The 21288-nt window shown below is 52.0% G+C and overlaps 1 protein-coding gene across 1 annotated transcript in view; it reads left to right on the top strand.

The window, feature by feature from the left end:
• The window catches only part of DNAH17 (dynein axonemal heavy chain 17), a gene marked incomplete at both ends in the record, with an annotated part of 110263 nt that overhangs the window by 2821 nt on the left and 86154 nt on the right, over positions 1-21288 (top strand). Inside the window, 12 exons of the mRNA XM_082860704.1 lie at positions 26-125; positions 401-486; positions 690-815; positions 1566-1715; positions 1841-1930; positions 3551-3718; positions 4120-4236; positions 10632-10897; positions 11642-11837; positions 14120-14266; positions 19063-19171; positions 19490-19593. Of these exons, the coding sequence (XP_082716830.1) occupies positions 26-125; positions 401-486; positions 690-815; positions 1566-1715; positions 1841-1930; positions 3551-3718; positions 4120-4236; positions 10632-10897; positions 11642-11837; positions 14120-14266; positions 19063-19171; positions 19490-19593 (1659 nt within the window). The remainder of the gene's footprint in view (positions 1-25; positions 126-400; positions 487-689; positions 816-1565; positions 1716-1840; positions 1931-3550; positions 3719-4119; positions 4237-10631; positions 10898-11641; positions 11838-14119; positions 14267-19062; positions 19172-19489; positions 19594-21288) is intronic.

The raw sequence follows: 21288 nt of genomic DNA, 5'->3' as shown, positions 1-21288 counted from the left end.
GCTAATTTTCTTCTTTCCTTCTCAGCTCAACAGGCCCAAAGTGAACAAAATCGTCGAGATCCTGGAAAAAGCCAAAAGCTGCTACTGGCCAGCCCTGCAAAATGTGTATACGAATGTCACTGAGGGTGAGCGGTGGCCCTATGAGAACCCTTCCCCCTCCAAGAAGAAGGTGTCAGCCCCTCCTGGGAGGGGCTGGGCAGGCCCCTTGCTGACCCTGGGGTGGAGGCGCCTTCCGCCTCCCCCATCAGCTTCCTTGGGCCCCGCCTTTTGAGGAAGACCCGTTCTTGAGGCAGTGGGTGTCCATAAACACACAGAGCTGCCCGTCACCATTTCTGACCGTCGGGAGTGGGGTCCGGCTTCCGCTCCCCAGTGGATGAGCCCCTGTTCCTGTTTTGGGCAGGCCTGAAGGAAGCCAACGATATAGTTCTGTATCTGAAGCCTCTGCGGATCTTGTTGGAGGAGATGGAACAGGCTGACTTCACGATGGTATGTTAGCAAGACAAAGGTCATCTGGCAGGGGCTGGGCTTGTGTCTTGGGGGAGCAGGGGCTGCGGGCTTCCTGGCTGTGGTCGGGCTCGAGGACCTGGCGAGTGCCTCTTCCTTCCCCTTGGGGGTCCCCTCCTGGAGCCGTGGGGAGGGGTGTGCTGAGGTGCTGCGACAAAGCGCCCGCCCGGCCCGTCTCTCCCCAGCTCCCAACCTTCATCACCAAGGTGCTGTATACCATCTGCTTCATCTGGGCCACGTCCGAGCACTACAGCACGCCCTCCAGGGTCATCGTCATCCTGCAGGAGTTCTGCAACCAGCTCATCGAGATGGTAGCCCCCCGGCCCTGGCCACCCTGCCTCCTGATTGGCGCCCCCCCCTCCCGCCCAGTGTTCCTCAGCAGTTTAAAAACAGGCAGAGATGCTGGTGCAGGGATTTACAGGCTCTGGGCTAAGGCTGGGCCCTCTGGGTGGCCACCCAGGGTTCTCCCAAGACCTGGGCAGTGCCAGCCCAATCTGCCCCACGCCGGGAGTGGGGAGGAAAGAAAGTGGGGCGGCCCACTGAGTCCCGGCACCCCAAGACTCGGCCGGGGGCCTTGTGGGGTTTATGTGCTCCGACACCAAGCCTCCTCCCGTCTCCCTCAACACCGATTCCCTTTCCTTCTTCCATTTCACGAGCACAGATTACACAACCTCCAAGGTGTGAGTTGCAGCCTTGCGCCCCTGGGCTGCCTGCGTGTGTTAGAATCATGCTCGCAGCCCTGTCTGCAGGCCCAGAGGGACCTAGTGGCCCAGGATCCCGCAGCCGTAGCAGGACTGCGTTTCTGGACCCCTAGAGGACCCCTAGTCATCTACCATCAAAATCTGGTTGTGCCGTGGCCTTAGCCCGGGGTGAGGGTCCCGGTGAGAGATACGGTTCGGGGGCCGCGCCTGTAAATGCCCCGCAGTCAGCAGACGGGCTGGGACGGCGGATGTGCCAGAAGAAGTGGCCCAGGGGCCCGGGGTGGGTCATTCTAACCAGTGGAACAGCTGTGTCACCCCTCCGGCTGGTCCGAGCTTGGGGACACCTTCCCTTCTGCCCAGACTCGGACCTACCTGCGTCCCGACGACGTGCTGAAAAGCCTGCAGGGTGAAACTGAGGACGTGCTGAGCAGCGTCTCTCTGTCCCTGAGCGTCCTGAAGGAGCTGTACCGAGCCTACGAGTTCTGCTGCACGAACATGAAGCTTTTCTTCAAGGTACGGCCTGGTTGTAGAGAGCGAACCGGGGAAAGGGGTCGGGGTGATGTTGGCCCCGGCGTCGGACCCCATGGACGTGTCGGAGGCAAACGCAGCCTTTTTTCTCTCTCTCTCTCCCCTAGAAAGACAAGAAGCCAGTGCCTTGGGAATTCCCTTCTTCTCTTGCCTTTTCCAGGATAAATTCCTTTTTCCAGCGCGTCCAGACCATCGAGGTAAAGGTGGAATTTTCTGCGTCATGGGGGAACGGAGTCCCTGGGCCACCTCGGCCAGGCCCGGCGCTATTAGCCCAGAGCAAAGCGACCCATTGTGCTTGCTTTCCCCCTTTCTCTTGCTTTCTGTCTATGAGCAGGTTAATGACAAGGTCAGTGACCCTGGTCAGGAAGCCTGCAGGCCAAGGGAGAGAGTTAGTGGGACTAAGTTAGCCCAAGTGAAGACTTAAGAAGGACCCTATTTGGATACTTGGAATGACAACATGGCAAATTAAAATTTTTAAAAAGTTTCAAAATGGTTTCCTCTGGGGAGAAGAGGTGAGGGGTGCAGGCATGGGTAGGGCGAGAAAGTTTTCCTTTTTGTTTTGTAATCTTTACGGTCTTTTTTTTTTTTTTTTTAACTTTGTGCACATTACATCCTTTAAAAAAAAAAAAAAGCGGGGAACCATTCATTCATTGGGCAGTGATTTTATGATGGATGCCGTCAACAGTGGCTCCAGGAAGGCGTGTCTAGTTCTCATCCACACCCTCTGGGAGGCAGAGCAGGAAGCCCCCCCTTAAGACTCCCAGATTCCCATCCTGGAGTGTTTCTTCATGCCTGAAGGCTCGAGCCCAAGAACTGGAAGGTCCCAGCCAAGTTTCTGGCCAAGTAGCCACTGGTTCCTACATTATAGATTGTGAGTCAGGGTGATGCTTCTAGGAAAAGGGGGGCTTCTGGGGTGGGGGAAATGGCCATGCCAGCCACCCCCTGCCTGAGTTCTGTGCCACCCATGCCACCCTCCTTGGGTGTAAGGGCCCCAGAGCTCAGGGCATGAGGATGCTGTTACTTTGCGTTAGGTTTGCTTGGATTATAGCTCGATACATCTTGGACATCTGCGGGGGGGAAGTGGCATGAACATCGGCACTGGCTTAGGGGAGGGACACGAGTACCCTACAAGCATCTTCCGTCTAAGCAGCAACAGGCACTGGGTCAGGCACCTGGGGACTGCTTGTCATCCTCAAGAAGCCTTTGGGGTCTCGATCGGGGAATAAGAGCTACACACAGAAGCGTTAGATAACGTGATAGGACTGAATGGAGTTAAATGCCAAAAGGAAGAGCACCGATAGCAATTGGGGATTCTGGAAAAGAAGGCACCACCATGGGCTAAAATAGGTGGGACGGCTTCCAGGAGAAGGCAAGGTGAGACCCACACCTCGGAGGGAGTGAGGGAGTGGGATTTACACGCAAACATCCATCAGGCACCCTGTACGTGAGGCCATCAGGAACCACCGCGTGCCCTTCCAACTGCTTCATCCCACAGCTGAGGGAGTGGGGCCCCGGTAAAGTGTGGTTTATTTAGAGTCACATTTCGCCCAGTGTTGGGTCAGGACAAGAGCCCGACCTTCACCTCTTCCTCCTCCATAATCACAGCTTGGAGATGGCTCATGGGACCCTTCCTTCCATCTCCTCTCTGCTACAGCAACGGCTTTAGAGAACATTAACACCAATACACAGAGGGCCCCTCCAGACTGCTGTGTGGCCCCGGGGCTCCTCCCTGCCGGGGTCAGAGCTGGATGAGTGACTGAACCGTTGGCGTAGTTAGGAAGACGGACTGACGAGGGTGCTGGGGTTTCCTCCACCAGGATCTTTATAAAACAGCCATCGAGTTTCTGAAGCTGGAGAAGATGGAGCTCGGGGGCGTGAGGGGCAGCATACGCGGAAGCCAGGTGACTCAGATCTCTGATGAGGTCTTTGAGCTGGTGAAGGTTTTTGCCGACTGCAAATACGACCCCTTGGATCCCGGAGATTCGGTAAGTCGGGGGCCTTGGCAGGATCGATGGCAAATGCCCCGAGAGTGGGAAGGCACACGGAGGGAGCACGTGTGGCAGAGAAAAAAATGGTGCAGAAGATCTGCCCCGGGACTTCCCTGGTGGTCCAGTGGCTAGGACTCTGTGCTGCCAACACAGGGGGCGAGGGTTCGATCCCTGGTCGGAGAACTAAGATCCCACATGCCGCACGGCAAGGCCGAAAGATAAAACAAACACCAAAAAAACTGCCTGTGGAGCAGCCTCCAAGACGGCGAGCTTTCTCAGCCCAGATGTAACCTGAATCCTGCCGGGGGTGGGGGTGTCCGTGGGCATTAGAGTGAGCCCACCCCCCTGCTTTGCATGCTGGTTACGGTTACAAGGTTGGTGTTTTAATTCGCTTTCAGAGCTTTGATGACGATTACGCTGATTTTGAGACCAAAATTCAGGATCTGGATAGGAGGCTGGCCACGATCTTTTGCCAGGGGTTTGACGACTGCTGTTCTATTGAGTCCTGTGCAAAGGTACGGGTGGGCGGGGACTCTGCATTGACTGAGAGCTCGTCACAGCAGCACCGCGATGCCGAGAACGGTGGCAGCGATGGTCTAATCATGCAGCCTCATTCACAGGTGAAGAGCTAGGCCCAGAAAAGGCCAGGGACCTTCCTCGGGGCCTTAGAGCAAGTCAGCAGTCATCACCTTGAGTAGCACTGCCGCATCTTAGAGTAAGAGAGGAAAGTGAACACGAGGCGGTTATTTACTGAGTCCTGTTGTGCTCCATTGATCCTTATATGATTCAGTTCCCCCACTACTTAGAAGGAACAGAAGTTAGAGAGAGGCAAAGTTGCTATAAAAATAAAACACATCCACATTTTGAGCCACTGAGCCACACTGCCACTTTCTTCAACATTTGAGACTCCAGAAATAAGCACAGTGTCCTTACGGGGGGCCGTCTCTAGGTGGTGGGGTGATGGCTAATATTTGTCTGTCTTCTGTGTACTTTTCTACAGTTTCCGAGTTGTGTGCATGAAGTGTGTAGTACTTTTACAGTTAGAAAAAAGCAATGATGTTATAAAAACATTTTAAAAATAGATTGCAGAAAAGCACTAAAACCCCTAGAGAATGTCAACTTGAAAGAGAAACGCAAATGTCCAATACAGACATAGGTTGTTGGTTTAGCCTCTCAAATAATCAGGAAAGTGCAAGTTAAAACAGCAAGGTGCCTTTGTTATGGGTCCAGCTGGCGTAGTTAGGAAGATGAACTGACGAGGGAGGGAGTTGTGAGGAGCTAGACACTCGTCCCCACTGCTGGTTGGCGTGCCCCTCCCCGAGGATCCCTCAACAGCAGGCACGTTAGGGGGCGTGGAGATGGGCCCCTGGACCTACTCGGTCCAAGCTCACGAGGCAGCCAATATTCAGTACCAACACACCAGTGCCAGTTCACCAACTTGCAGGCAGAACACTCAACACGAAGCACATCCTGTCTCTGCCCACAGACCTCTTTCCCTAGGGCACGCTCACCCTGCTATTCCCAGGATGGTTTTGAAACAAAGTCCAGCATTTCAGAGACCCCCCCCACTTCTGTCCCAGGCAAACCAGTACCCTCACCAAGCAGTCAGGAGGGGCTCAGTAAGCGTGGGTGAGAACAGAGTCTGTGTGGTAATCAAATGTTTCGCAGCATCAGCCTGTGTTACCTTTCCACTGCTGCCATAACAGATTACCGCAAGGGAAGCCAGCTAACTTAAATAGTAAACTCAGAAGAACAGAATGAACAGAGTAAATTTGCAGACCCCTTACTCAGAAGTTAAGCAGACATGGTGATTATCGGACTTTCCAGTGTTTTGCATACATCACCGTCTCATCCAATAAGTCCGAACTCGGGCATTTACACCCATTCGTCAGAGTCACGAACAGATGCCTTGGGCTGCAGAGACCACTGGTGGGTTTCTCCCGGCTCACGTGGGACTTTTGAGATGTCGTTCACGTAGCATACAATTCACCTGTTTAAGGTGTACAGTTAAATGGCTTTTAGTGCATTTAGAGTTGTACGGCCATCCACAATCACTTTTAGAACATTTTCATCACCCCCAGTCATTCCCCATTTCTCCCCGACCTCCCCGATCTTAGACAATCACTAATCTACTCTGTCTCTCTAGACTTGCCTATTCCCACGTGACACTTCTCTAAAACCTTGAATTAGTCACCGATATTTAAAAATTGAGGGAGTGCACGTAAAAATCCAGGTTTTCACTCTCTCTTGGAAAAACAGATCTGGCCACACGGGACACACAGTCCCTCATGGTAACAAGTGGCTGCAGGGGAGGAGCTGTTCCTCGCGATAGACAGCAGTTTGCCTGGAGTTTGCCCCACTCCTCACCACTCCTTACTGTCCTAGCCCAGCATGCGTCACGCCTTTATGTGACCTGCCTTGCCCCTATGACAGAGAGGGGGGATCTCTGCAGGATGTAGTGTGTGTAGCTACAACTCATCTGGACAACAGGTGTTGAGTATTTAAGGGGGCAATATAGGTATATGCTTGGGTACCTTTTTTATTTCTCTGTCTAGTGTTCTGCATGTTTATCATCCATGACTCTCTACAGGTCAGAACTATCTCTTCCCCTCACTTTGCAAGCCTCTGGGTTGCTGCCAGTAATGCAATGCCTGGAGGAGATGACCGATAACTAGCACATTACCTCGTTGAATTCTCACAAAACCCCAGCTCTTTGCTAAATTCGTTGCCCACGTTGTCTATCCTATTTTACCAGCTCTGACAGGTCAAGAAAGCTGCTCAAGGTCACAGGGCTAGCCAGCAAGTAGGGAAACCAGGGCTCCCAGCCAGCTCCAAGGGCCACTGCTGGCAGGATCCCTGTTCTAGACCGCTCATCTGGATGGGCTCCCGTGGCCGGGATGGCAGTCGGGTTGGCCTAGGTGGCATAGGGCAGTGGCCGATCTTCCAGAGGATGCCGGGGCTGGGGTTGAGTTGGGGACCCAGGAAGCCCGCCACCCCTGAGCACAAAGATCTCTCTCATGCCAATGCCAGGCTGTCCTTTGCCTTTTAGGTTCTTTCAAAAAATGCAAATGCTTGGGGATTTGAAGCTCTGCAAATGTAATGATCAATTAAGTCTTGGATGGAGTCGGTGCTCCAGGCAAACTATCAGTGAATGCAAATTAGTACAGTGCCCCCATGCTGTTCCCTTCTGTGGAGCACCCTTCCCCTGGAGCTGCCTCAGGCGCCTCCTTGGAGAGGCCTCCCTCACTTTGTCCTCCAGGCAGGAGCCCTCCCCTCCGTGCTCCCCTCGCTGCCATCGCCAGCACTGACCTGCTCGGTTTTTCTTCTTCGTGCTTGCCCGCCCCGCGCCGCCCCGCGCCGCCCCGGCATCTGTGGTGTGTGGATCTCTATGAGTTTGTCGTCTTCTGAACTAGAATATAAACTCCCTGAGGGCAGGCGCTCGGTTTGGCTTGACTCAGAACCGAGCCTAGCACACAGCAGGTGCTTTGGAGCTTTCCCGGTGGAGGGAACTGGCCCCAGCCGAGGGATTGGAGCTGTTACCACTGCTCACTCCTGGGGAAGACCTTAGGCGGAACCGAGAGGCTCTTACCCCCAGGGCTACCCAAGTGCAAAGAGTCCCAGGTAGGGTTTGCAGCCAGTGCTTTAATGTGGAAACACCAGGTCCTCCCCTGTGGTGGGGTCTCCGAGAATTAAGACGATGCTGGAGCTGACGGACCGGGGTGCCAGGCAGTTAGTCCCTCTCGCCTCCTGTGCGGATGGAACCAGGAGAAGAAGCACCCCCAGACCTTCTGCTGGCTGGGTGCCACATTGCACTGTCTTCCAGTGATGGGGAAGGAGGTGGGTTGATGTATCCAAACCGAGACGCCTGTTTCCTTCCCGATCGAGAGACCGTAGGACACCCCTCGGAGGGGAGCAGCTGGTCCAGGAGGAACTCCGTTTGGCACCTGAGGGACTGAAGTCCACCCCCAGGTGCTCAAACTGGCAAACGCCCTTATTCTACCCCCGGGTGTTCCCCACTCCTGTTGTGGCCTAAATCGGCTTCTGCACTCCACAAGGTGAAGTCCGCTTCTAACATGTAACTTTATGTCTGTGCTGAACTAGAAAGAAAATAAGGCAGAAAACTCTTGTGAACCATCCCCGTCTCTGTCTGCTCACCTTCCTCTCTGCACCGAAGAACATTTCCTCCCCCCTTGACAAACCTGTGCTCTAATCAGGACAGGCCCTTGGGGTCCCCTCCCTGCCGTCCCCTTGATCCCCTGCGTGTTCCCAAGCTGTCTGGATGCTCTTGCGCACTGTCAGTAATTCACACGCAGCCGGGAAAGTTCTAGAGCAATTTTCCACATGAACTCCTCCTGGCAGAAAATGAAATTAACCTCCTTCCTAGAAGCCAGAGGCCAAAAAACATGTAAGCATGAAATAAAAGGAATAGGAGTGGGAGGAAAAAAGCCAAGAGGGTCAGCAACCAACAAGAGGAACAGGTTCTTCCCAACTGTTACATGTCAGTTTCCAGAGAAATGACGCTGGTGACCTAATATGTCCGGAGCCTCTCCGCAGGTATCGGTGCTTAGCAACTCGGAGTTGCGGGGTCTTCCCGGGAGTCCCTGGCTGTCCCGTCTGGCTTTCGGGTACCTGAAAATCTTCCCTCCTTTCTCTGCAGCTATTATTCCACTGTTTCCCCAAAAGGCCATTTTTAGGGACAGTGGTCTTAGTTTTCATACCAAAAAGTAGGACAAATCTGAGACTTGGGTCCAGCCCTTCCAGGCACCAAGGACTGCAGCCCATATCCCAGAGAAAATGGGGCCGTGTGGTCTGAGCCCTGATGAATCCCCGTCTGTCTCCAGGAGTGCTCTGCCGCGGGCACCCCCAGGCTCAGGCACCCCTCCCCTGGTGACCTCAGGCTGGCTCGGAGCTGCCCTAACATGTCACGTGTCACTGTCCGACCCCACGGCCTCTCTCTCCAGGCTGCAGTAAGGGCCCCTCCCTCACCGCTCAGGCTCAGCCCCGGCCTGAGGCCTCCCTGGACACCCGCCGCTGTGAGAGGATCTTTTAAGAGACTCTCCTCTGTGGCCCAATTTGAGCCATCCTCCTATTCCAGGCAAGACTCTATCTGAAACACCCAGGTAATTCTACCTTATTCTCTTCTACTAAGCTTTTCTTTTGTTTTAGTTTTTTTTTTTTTTACAATTGCCAGCGTGTAGCATCCGCAGACCACAGGGTGATGAGCTTGTTACTTGCAAAATGCTAGGGCATGTTTATGGTTACCACCCTCAGATATGTGAGGTGATGTCCCCCACTGGAGTAATCAGGTCAGGACTCTCGGGCTGACAGGCCATGGAAATGACACATTGAAGGGGACCCGGGCTGTCCCAGCTCCTGGGGGAATCAGGCAGCCCACGCTCGAACCCCTGGTGTCACAGCCTGGGAAGGTGCCAAGCTCTCCCTGTAATTTCCTCAAACCCCCAGGAGCTGAGCTCTCCCGGTCAGTGCTTCCTGCTCTCAACACCTATGCACGATGTCTGGGCCCTGGCCCCACTGCCATCTCCACCTGGTCAGCCCAAGGCTAAACACAGGCCCCTTTGTTGGTGGGTGGAACTGTGTCCTCCAGAGAGGATAAAGTCTGGACCCCCGGGACCTGTGCATTATTGGAAATAGGGTCTGTGCAGATGTAACTGAGACGTAAATTGAGGTCCTTCCACAGCGGTGTGCACCTTAATCCAGTGTGTCTGGGGTCTGTGCCAGAAGAAGGGAAGAGACACACACAGGGAAGATAGCCCCATGACCAAGGAGGTAGAGGATGGAGTGACAGGTCTACAAGCCGAGGGTTGCCGCCCACCCCCAGGGACCCAGGGGCTGGGACAGACTCTCCTCTGGAGCCTTCAGGGTAGCGCAGCCCTGTCCACCTTGATTGTGGACTTGTTGCCTCCAGGCTGTGAGAGAATAAATTCTGTTGTTGAAGGCTGCCCAGTTCACGGTGCTGTCGTGGCAGCCCCAGGACGCTCCTACAGACCCTTCCCCACACCCAGCACTTGGCGACTTTAGTGGTTTGGGGACCCCACGTGGTTAAGATTGGCCTCCCTCTCACCTAGTTTGTTCCTGTTTTCCCCAGAGCATTTTTCAGAGCAAAACAAACTTCCCCATGGTGGCTTTTCTTTCCTGGGTGGGTCCTTGAGAATCAGAGCTCTTCCTAAAAGGAATAATTCTCATGACTAAGACATTTCTCCGAAGTGAGAGAGTAGCATTGACATATATATGCTACCAAGTGTAAAATAGATAGCTAGTGGGAAGCAGACGCATAGCACAGGGAGATCAGCTCGGTGCTTTGTGACCGCCTGGAGGGGTGGGATAGGGAGGGTGGGAGGGAAGCTCAAGAGGGAGGGGATACGGGGATATATGTATATGTATAGCTGATGCACTTTGTTATAAAGCAGAAACTAACACATTGTAAAGCAATTCTACTCCAATAAGGATGTTAAAAAAATACAGGAAAAAAAAAAGACATTTCTCCATCCAGTTATAGCGTAAGCCCTGGTTATATAAGTGCAGTATTGTGGTTACTTTTTCTTTTTTTTTTCAATTTTTGAAATGGTATTTCTTAAATGTTTAAATCTTCTTTGCCCAAACCCTGATTTCTCCTGGGCCCAGAATAAATTTTTCCAGACCTTGGACCTAGTTTGTACTGTTGGTTTATAAGCTAAGTATGTAGGGACCCAGCATACATCAACATGGAAATCATTGAGGCGCCTGGTTAGCCAGTTGCCACACAGAGAAAAGCTTCTTTGTCTGGAAGGCGTGTATCTTCCTGATCCTGAAGCGTGGCTGCACACGGCGTCCCAGACACGCAGCTGGGGGTGACGCGGGGATGGGGTAGGGGGCGGGCCCCGGCGAAGGCGCATCTCTCGTTTCTCCCCAGCTCCTACACATGTGTGGCAGCCTCTTGGAACGGCCTCTGATTCTCCCCGAGGTGGTGCCCAGGTACTCGGTCATGCTGGAGCTGTTTGATGCTGAGCTGGACAACACTAAGACCCTGTATGACGCCCAGATTGCGGCCTCGGCAGACGGGAACATCCCCCCTATCCATAAAAACATGCCCCCGGTGGCCGGGCAGCTCAAGTGGAGCCTGGAGCTGCAGGAGAGGCTGGAGGCACCCATGAGGGACCTCAAGCACATCGAGCACCCGTGAGTGATGGCCCCGGGCGGCCAGCGCTCCTCCACAGCTGTGGAGTTTGCGGTGGGTTGTGGGGACGTCTGTCCCAGCTCTGAGGCAGGCCCATGCTTACCGTCGGCCAAGGCTTTCCTTCCCAGGGCACGGTCCCAGGAGAGACCCTGACTGCACCTCCCCCTCCTCTGGGTGCCTTCCCAGCGGGCATGTCGGGAAGGTGACCTTGGTGGTCACCCTCATGGAAATGAACAAAGACACCCAAATGAGAACAAGCAGAGGCTGCTTCCTTGGTGCTGGCCAGAGCAGGGAGTCGGCCACTGTCACTCGTTTTTGGCAGAGGCTGGAAAGCAGGGGGAGGAGTGGAAGAACCCACAGCAGAACAGAGAAGGCCCCAGGTCTCCCGGACTGGAGGCCATCAGCATGGGGACTGGAGGAGGGCGTCCTGTGTGTTTGGTCAGGAGGCATGTCTGGCTCTCTGGTTAGTCCTAAGTTGGAAGGGAAGACAGAAATTAAGGAAGGTGGCAGTTATGAATCAAGTCCTGGCCATTCAGGGCCAATATAACAAGGATTATCATTTGACTTTCTGGGCTGGTTGCCGCCTGTGAAGGGCGTCATCCACGTGTATGTTCAGTGTCTCAGCCTGGAAGAAACAGAGAGCTGGCTGCCTGCTGCATCACCCCAAGGTCTGGCAGGCACGGTTGGGGTGTTAGCGAGGCCCTGAGGGAGATGGCACCTGACCCTCCTCCTAACTCTGATTCCAGGGTCATGTCCAGTGTGGAGGCCAAGCTGATCTACCAGAAATACGATGAGATGGTGGAACTGCTGAGACGCTACCGTGAGAGGATCTACCAGCAGTGGGCGGCGGGGGTAGACCAGGACTGCCACTTCAACCTGGAGCAGCCCCTGATCCAGCGGGACCCCGTCACCAGACTCATCCGCGTCAACTTCAGCAAAGCGGTGGGTGTCGTCTGGCCACAGCATCGAGAGGGCAGCTGGGCCAGAGGCTGTCCCAGGGACCTAGGGTTCCCCACGGGGCAAGCCCACGTGAGGCTGAGGCTGACCCCCCTCCTACCAACAGCATGGACTTGTGGGGTTGATGTTTATGTCATATCCAGCTAAAGCTTTATTATTCAAGTGTTGCTTAAAGTATGCCCAGGATATATTTAAGATATGAGACAGTCGTAGCCTCCTTGAAAATAGCTGGAATGAGTACGCTATTTTAAAGCTGGGCCGCCTTTCATGGGATCCCAAGGGGAACTATCAATTTGAGAATTTAAAAGAAAAGAAAAAAAAGGTCTTTTCAGGATCTGAATAAGTGGACCCCCTGGTCAAGTCGGGAAGGCTGGAGGGAATCCACACCGTCCAGGGCTAAACCCCAGGTAGTTAACTAGGTACGCGGGCAGAAGCTGGGGCAGCCTGAATCTCTACAAGCACCTGCCTTTCAAGAACGCATCTGCCCTGCTCTGAGGTCAGCGGTGATACCAGGAAGGCAGGGAACCCAGATGGGACTTTTCCTCTGAAACCTTCTTTCACCCAAATTCATTCTTTCATCCAACAAATAGTTACTGAACACCTACTCTGTGTATGTGTTTGGGATGAATTAGTGAACCAACAAAGATCTCTGTCCTTCTGGAGCTGCCTCCTACAGGGAGAGGGGGAGAGAGAGAGACAGAGAGAGGGGAGAGAGTGGGGGGGCCCCGGTGGAAGGGCCAGGAGAAGAGGGGGTGGGGACGATGAACCCGCATAACGTATAACACATGAGAACGTGATGGTCGGTACCTCAAAGAATGGGAAAGGCAGGTAAGCGGGGAATGGACAGAGCCGGAGGAAGGGGGCAGGTTGCGGCTTCGGACTCGAGCAGAGACTCGCAGGAGGTGAGGGCGTTGGCCAGCAAAGATGGGAGGAAAGCCTTGGAGGAGAGCAAACGGCTAGAGCAAAGGCCAGGAGGCATGCGTGAGCCTGGTGTGTTGTGGGAGCAGCGAGGAGACCAGCGGGGCCGGGGCGGAGTGACCAGGGGAGGTGCAGGGAAAGGGGCTGAGGAGACGATGGGGCACAGAGAGCCTCTCGGGCCCCGAAAGGGACTTGGGTCTTTGTTCCGGGCAAGGTGGCAGCCGTTGCAGGGTTTCGAGCAGAGGAGGGCCCCGATCTGAGATGCTGTGTGTGAGTGGGCTTGGGGGGAGGGCAAGGCCAGAAGCACAGAGACCACTTAGGAGTGTTTTGCTGGAATCCAGGTGAGGGATGATGAGAGGGTGGTGGCCTGGACCAGAGCAGCAGCAGTGAAGGTGCGCAGAGGTTAGATTAGATTTTGATCACAGGGCCGATGAGATCCTAGACAGGTTGGAAATCACGTGTGCGGGAAGAGAGGGGTCAGCCCCAGCCTTCTGGGGCTGGGCAACTGGAAGGGGGGAATGGCCATCAGATGAGACAGCGGGTGGAGGCGGCCGGTGGGCAAGACTGCTCTGTTTCAGTCACGTTGAGTTTGACATGTCAACTGGACATCCACGTGGAGACGCTGAATAGGCAGGTAGATGCAGGAGTCTCAAGTCAGGAGAGAGTCCCGAGCTGGGGACGTGAGCACAGGAATCACTCACACGTAGATGGTTCTTAACGCTGTGACGCTGGGTGAGGTCACCAACGTGAGAGCAGATCGAGAGGGACCCCATCCGCGGTTCTCCAACACTTAAATCTCAGAAGCATCAGAGAGACTGGTAATGGGGACCAGGAGAGCCTGGTGTCCTGGACGCAAAGGGGACCATGTGCCCAGGAGGGGGAGGGACCAGCTGCTGAGAGGCCACGTGAGACGGGGCCTGTGAAATGACCCATGGATTCAGCAATGTGAAGGTTACTGGGGCCTCTCCAAGAACGGTGTTGGCCGAGCAGTGAGGGCAGAAGCTCTGTCGGAAGGGACGCCCTGCTGTTGGTCTCCTGGGCTGCAGCCAGGGGCTGGAGAGGGACAAGGGAAGGTCGGACCCTAGGGAGGAGCCTTTCTTTAGACACCTGGCAGGTTAGTTACAATGATGGTGTCCACCATGCTGGTGATGCCAGCGCTTCTAGACATCAGGAACAGTCAATAGGGTGAAGGCACCGTGATCCTACTGGTGGAGCCCATCCCCAATCAGACCTCCCCCCAGCTTTGGGGGCTGTCGAAGCATCCCAGGGACAGACCCTCACTTGCGCTGCTACGTACCATGCCACTGAGGCCACCCCCTCACCTCTTGTGTTCTCTTCATTCACCTTAGCTGGTGGCAGTGCTGAGAGAGGTCAAGTACCTGAACTTCCAGCAACAAAAAGAGATTCCCAGCAGCGCCGAGAACCTGTTCTCACAGTACGAAACCTTCTGGAAGTTTGTGGGCAACTTGGAACTCATTGCCCGCTGGTACAATGAGGTGAGCTGGTGTTGCTTTGTTTTGTTTGCCACGATGGGGGTTTTGTTTAGAACAAACACAGGTGTACGATCCCCACCCAGAGTAGAACTGAGAATGTTTTCCTATTTGAAGGTGGTTGGAGCCACCCTCTGGGGAGAATCCACGTTCTCACCTTTTCCACCTTCCAGAGTTGCCCGCGTTCCTTGGCTCGAGGCCACGTCACGCCACCTTCGGGTCACAGCACCTTTGCTTTTGTTGTCATGTTCCCTTCCTTAGTTCTTCTTGACTCCCTCTTATAAGGACCTCGCGATCGCATTGGGCCCGCCCGATGTCGGGGTCCTTAACTGAATCGCGTCTGCAAATTCTCTTTTGCCAAGTGCAAGGTGACATAGTCACAGGTCCTGTAGATTACGACGTGACGTCTTTGGGGGCCATTATTCAGCCTACCGCAGACACCTCATCCAAAAGGGGCCAATGAAATTCCCTCTCCTTGGACCCTGGGAACTTGGAATTGGGTCCCAGCATCATTCACACCGGAGTCTCAGGGGGAGCAGAGAAACCAGAATGAGCGAAACACGGGCCGCAGAGGGAAGGGAGCAGGTGGGTGGAGCAGACAGGCGGAGAGGCCCCACGAGACAGAGGGGAGCCCGGGCGTGGGCTTTGTGGGCCCAGTCCCCGGGGCTCCACCAGCGCACCTCCACGTGACCTGAGCCAGCTTTAGTGGGCTTATATTTCTTGCAGCCAGCTTGCCCCCAACTGGAGCCACTGGGTGGAACCTGGAATATTTCTGTTTCTGGGTTTTGCATCTCGATCTGTTGGAGAGATGCTTACACGCTCCCAAATCCCCGATGTGACAGCCCCTTTCCTAGAGCCCCGAAGAGCGTGCCTCGGTCGCCTTCCCTGGCCTGTCTTGTAGGGGCCTTGAACTTAATGCTCGGTTCCAACCAGAACGTGGAGAGGGAGGTTCCTGTTCTGCCCCTCCCCTGCCGGCTTGTTAAGTGCCCTCTGAGTCGGTAGTAACTGGAGCACAGCTCTGCCGTGCACCTCCTCCCTACGGTGGCCAGATTTGACCAAGCCCAGGAATTCCCTGCCAAAAAAGAGAATGTTGGAACATCAAAAGATTCAGAGCAAGGCCTTTGGGACACTGAGGAAGCCTCCCGACCTTGCTAGAAGTGACCGCCTCCTACCTGAATGTGAACTGAAGCACGCCAGGTCATGCCGTCACGTGGATTTGCCAAAAAGTATCACTCCCCCACTGCTCACCCCGACACGCCCACCACAGACCCAACCATAGACCCGTTCCTTACTCTGTTCCACAAATTAGAGCATGGGGGTGACGTCACCTGAAATGTGTTCAGGATAAACTGGAGTAAGCTGCTTTTCACTAATTTCATTTTTGAAGATAAAATCTTAATTGACTCACTTATTGGTGCTGCGAACTGTGACAGCCCAGGGCCCGCCTGAAGTGCGTTTCCTTGAATTTAGCTTTCTCCAGACGCAGCTCTCTTCAGGTTCAAAGAACGCCGTGTTCATCCGTTCCCTGGAACGCGTCCCGGACGCGGTGTTTAGGAAGAATGGAAGCCTTAGAGATACAGTCACGTGGAAAATGTTTGTGGGTTACTTTCAGTGCAAGAGCTTTTTTTTTTTTTTTTTTTTTTTTACAACGACGCAATCAGAAACAGACCAAAAAAATCCAACAAACGTTATTTAGAATGAAACAAAAAAATTGATCTTCCACTTCTGAATTTCCAAACAAAACCCAGCCAGTCCCATGCGGGGAAGCATGTTAGCTTCCGCTGTGAACGACATTGTTCTGCTAATAGAAACATCGGACAAGGATGGGGAGCCAGGCAGTGAGACCCAGAGCTCAGCACCTGTGGTGACCATCATTACTGATGCCGGCTCCCCTCTCTGGGGTGCTCCTGGCCCCTTAGATGCGCTTCTTTTTTTTTTTTTTTTTTGCGGTACGCGGGCCTCTCACCGTTGTGGCCTCTCCCGTTGCGGCGCACAGGCTCCGGACGCACAGGCTCAGCGGCCATGCCTCACAGGCCCAGCCGCTCCGCGGCATGTGGGATCTTCCCGGACCTGTGCACGAACCTGTGTCCCCTGCATCGATAGGTGCACACTCAACCACTGTGCCACCAGGGAAGCCCCGCGCTTCTTATTCTTAACGTACTTTCTGTTGCCGAGAGAGACCCCAGGCCTCCAGACTGCTAATATCTATTAATGTTTGAGCTAGGTGAGTGTTGGAGTGGGGCTTTAAGGGATCTGCTGGGGGGTCTGGGAAAAATGCCCTAAAGGTGTGGATTTATTATATAGGCTGCTGGAAAATAATAAACAGGGCATATTAAATGGATCTCAGCGCTGTGAGCTGTGTTTACTCTGGGCAATCACAAAGGCATAATAACATTTAGCTCTTGTCTGGGCTATTCGTGTAATTGTTTAATATCCAAACTCTGATAAATGGAATCAAGATTTCACATTGACTCACTTTTCATTCCGTCAGTGCTTTCTTCTGCTCCTGTCTGGTTTCCACTGGTAATAGCTGTTAACCTTTATTTCTCTGCCATACCGTACCTTTTCTAAGAGTTAACTGTCTGAAAAGGGGGACATGGGTGGGGAGGGGGCACCATTTAAAGTACCAAATATATGTCAAGGATTATTGTGAGTGGAGCTGGGAAAACTGGACGGCTACGTGTAAAAGAATGAAATTAGAACACTCCCTAATACCATACACAGAAATAAACTCAAAACGGATTAAGAGACCTAAATGTAAGGCCAGACACTATAAAACTCTTAGAGGAAAACATAGGCAGAACACTCCGTGACTTAAATCACAGCAAGATCCTTTTTGACCCACCTCCTAGAGAAATGGAAATAAAAACAAAAATAAACAAATGGGACCTAATGAAAGTTAAAAGCTTTTGCACAGCAAAGGAAACCATAAACAAGATGAAAAGACAACCCTCAGAATGGGAGAAAATATTTGCAAACAAAGCAACTGACAAAGGATTAATCTCCAAAATATATAAACAGCTCATGCAGCTCAATATTAAAAAAGCAAACGACCCAATCCAAAAATGGGCAGAAGACCTAAATAGACATTTCTCCAAAGAAGACATACAGATTGCCAACAAACACATGAAAGGATGCTCAACATCACTAATCATTAGAGAAATGCAAATCAAAACTACAGTGAGGTATCACCTCACACCGGTCAGAATGGCCATCATCAAGAGATCTACAAACAGTAAATGCTGGAGAGGGTGTGGAGAAAAGGGAACCCTCTTGCACTGTTGGTGGGAATGTAAATTGATACAGCCACTATGGAGAACAGTATGGAGGTACCTTAAAAAACTGAAAATAGAACTACCATACGACCCAGCAGTCCCACTACTGGGCATATACCCTGAGAAAACCATAATTCAAAAAGAGTCATGTACCGCAATGTTCATTGAAGCTCTGTTTACAATAGCCAGGACATGGAAGCAACCTAAGTGTCCATCGACAGATGAATGGATAAAGAAGATGTGGCACATATATACAATGGAATATTACTCAGCCATAAAAAGGAATGAAACTGAGTTATTTGTAGTGAGGTGGATGGACCTAGAGACTGTCATACAGAGTGAAGTAAGTCAGAAAGAGCAAAACAAATACCATATGCTAATAGGTAGAATCTAAAAAAGATAAATGGTTCTGAAGAACCTAGGGGCAGGACAGGAATAAAGACGCAGACGTAGAGAATGGACTTGAGGACACGGGGAGGGGGAAGGGTAAGCTGGGACAAAGTGAGAGAGTGGCATGGACATATACACACTACCAAACATAAAATAGATAGCTAGTGGGAAGCAGCCGTATAGCACAGGGAGATCAGCTCTGTGCTTTGTGACCACCTAGAGGGGTGGGATAGGGAGGGTGGGTGGGAGACGCAAGAGGGAAGAGATGTGGGGATATATGTATATGTATAGCTGATTCACTTTGTTATACAGCAGAAACTAACACACCATTGTAAAACAGTTATACTCCAATAAAGATGTTAAAAAAGAAAAGAATTATTGTGAAAGGCAAATAGCATCTAATGTACAGTTTGAATTCTATGTACATCCCTCACTTTAGAGAGTAGACCTGTCCTTGAAAACTTACATGTAAATCAAAATGTTGCCAGATAGGACAGTATTCCAGAGCACAACTGGTGCTTGTTATTTAAAGGAATAATTAATGAAAACTGTATACACACTCTGTCTTTTTTTTTTCTGTTCTGTGAATCGAGGTTTTCGAGTGTTACATGAATTTCTTAGCTCAGGGTAGACCCGTATCGAGCCTGTATGGAACCTACCCTACCGTTCACTCTGATGCTTTAACAAGTGAAACAGCTTCTCCACAGATCCTGGACCTCCTTTGTATGATCACATTCCGAGCCTTAGATCATAGGCAAGGCGATGTTCTGAGAAACGCCCCAGAAGTGTCCCAGTTACCAGTGTGTATTCCTCTGATTTTCTTTTTATGATTCTAAGCCGGATATTTTAAGCTTTGGATTACGTACGCACTGTTTTTGCATTAGTGAATTCCCTTCTCTTTCTACCCCATAACATGGGTGATTAGGAGTTAAGTATATACGTAAATCCTTGGTGATAAAAAATAATTTTAAAAGTTGGAATCTCCTGAACTTTGATGTACACATAATTCCCAATTAAATAACACTAACTGTAATTGGTTTGGTTGGGATTGAGTAATAAACACCCTTACCAGGAGACGATTTTAAATCTGCTTGGATTTGGAACAAAGGCCCTGAAACTGTAGCCCTTGTTTTGCAGATAATGACCACTGTGAAGGACGTAGAATTTCCACTGATAAAGTCAGAATTGGAAACAATCGATGTCAAATTGTTGGCCGCTGAGACGACCTTATTCTGGAACGGCCAAGGTACAAAGGCGACATTCATTCCCCCTTAGGTTGAACTTGGGTGAGGGGGGTGGAGGGCCGGGTCCAACCTGTCGGCCACCTGGAGTTCCTGTGGAATTAGTGATCCGCCTACATGGGAATAGGGAGACCTTGTTTCCCAAGAGACACGATGTGCTTTATTCCTCAGCGTTGCCTTTTGGGAAGCTCTCCGCAATTTCCTCTGCTTCAGGCTCCGGAGAAGCGGACAGACTCGCCGAGCATTGTGTTGTAATAACGAGTGTTAAGCCAGCCCTTGCTAAATCGTTCATTTTGTAAGATCCCTTTATGCTTCTGTTTTAGGTGTGTTTGAATATATTCAAGAGATGCGAGAAATGCTATACAACTTGCAGAACAGGATACAAAAAGCAAAGCAAAACATAGAGGGGATTTCCCAGGCCATGAAGGTGAGTAACCTGCAAAGCACAGAGCGGGGCTTAAATGGGGACCCCGGAGAGGGTCCTGGGGAAACGCGCCCCCTCGGAGACGATCACGGAAAGTGCCCAAGGCAGTGGGGGCCTGCTGTGTGAGGCTCTGGGCTGTACCATGGTGACGTCAGGGCGGCCCCAAGGCAGAAGGGCCCCTGGTCACTCTGCAGAGCTCCATTCCATCTGGGTCTGTTGAGATCAGCAAGTGTGTGGGCAGGTCCCTCCGCCAGGTGGGTGCCAGGAACGAGGGTGGGGGTGGAGATGCGCTCAGACTCGGCCCCACCGGGAACACACTCATCCCTCGATGCAGAGCAGCACAGGTTTCAAGCCTCATCCAGAAAACTGGGGGAAAGCCTTCGCTAGCGCTTCCCTCCCCCACCGTGCTTTGTCGTCAGTGCCTGCATCTGCAGACACCTGCCCCGGGCCAGCGCTAGTTTGTTCATTAGAAAACACCTCTTCTGTTTTGAGACCCCTTTGGCTTATCACGGTGTGAAACTCTTTCCTTCGTTACAATTGACGTTCATTTCATCACCATCCACTTAGATTTAACTCAATACATTGTAAGCAAAAGCCATTGCTCACCCCACTTTTTTCTGATTTGTTTTCTGATTCAGTTTTCTTTCAATCAGATTATTTCCCCAAGTAATTGCCTCAGAAAGGGTGCGTTGATGACCTACTTTCTGAATCCTTGCTTTCCAAAACTATCTTTCTTTGGATGTCACCTATAGCTGTCTTGTCCAAGTAAAGGATTTTCTGATATGGTCCTTTTCTTTCAGTAGCCTAGAAGCATCCCTGTACTCGTCTGCTCTGGCTGCCATAACAAAGGACCAGAGACTGGGCAGCTTAAACAGCAGAAATGTATTGTCTCATAGTCCTGGAGGCTAGAAGTTTGAGATCAAGGTGCCAGCAGGGTTGGTTTCTTCTGAGGCCTCTCTCCTGGGTGTGTAGACGGCCATCTTCTCCCTGTGTCCTCGCACGGTCGTCCCTCTGTGTCTATGTCCTAATCTCCTCTTCTTATAAGAACACCAGCCATATCAGATTTAGGCCCACCCTAATGACCTCACTTTAATCACCTCTTTAAAGACCTTCTCTCCAAATGCAGTAACATCTGAGATGTTAGAGGTTAGAGCTTCAACATATAAATTTGTGGGAGGAGGCACAGTTCAGGCCACAGCCACCCCTGCTTATAGCCTCAATGTTGAAAAAACTGACAAAGGTATGACTTCCCTTTGCTGATATATTTGATATTTCCTCTGAAAGATATTTTTTGACTTTCCTGTTCTCTCCGTCCAGAGGTAGGTATAGTCCTTGGTCATCTTCAGTGTTCAGACGTGTCACCAGAGTGTATCCAGACGTGTGTCTCCTTTTGTTAATGTTCCCTGGATCCACAAAGTACTTTCAATCCGAAAATGGCAACCTTGCCTCAGCCCCCGGGCACCTTCTCCAGTCACTCATTCTCTCCTGTGTGTCCCTTTCTGTCCTGTACTCTGAGCATCTCCACACGTGTCTCCAGATCTGGCTGCCATGTCCCGTCACCCCCAGCTCCTGAGGTTCCCCGACAAGAGGGTCAGACACTCCTTCCCCTAGAGGGGCTCCTTTGGGGCCTGACTGGGGAACATGCACAGAGGTCCCTCCGTGGTCCTCCAAGGCCCTGGTTGGTTTTGAGTCACATCA

Source organism: Leucopleurus acutus (genome assembly GCF_964270905.1).
Source record: "Leucopleurus acutus genome assembly, chromosome: 19".
Lineage (NCBI taxonomy): Eukaryota > Metazoa > Chordata > Mammalia > Artiodactyla > Delphinidae > Leucopleurus > Leucopleurus acutus.
The sequence above is the reverse complement of the archived record's forward strand: the minus strand, read 5'-3'. Positions and strand labels throughout refer to the sequence as shown.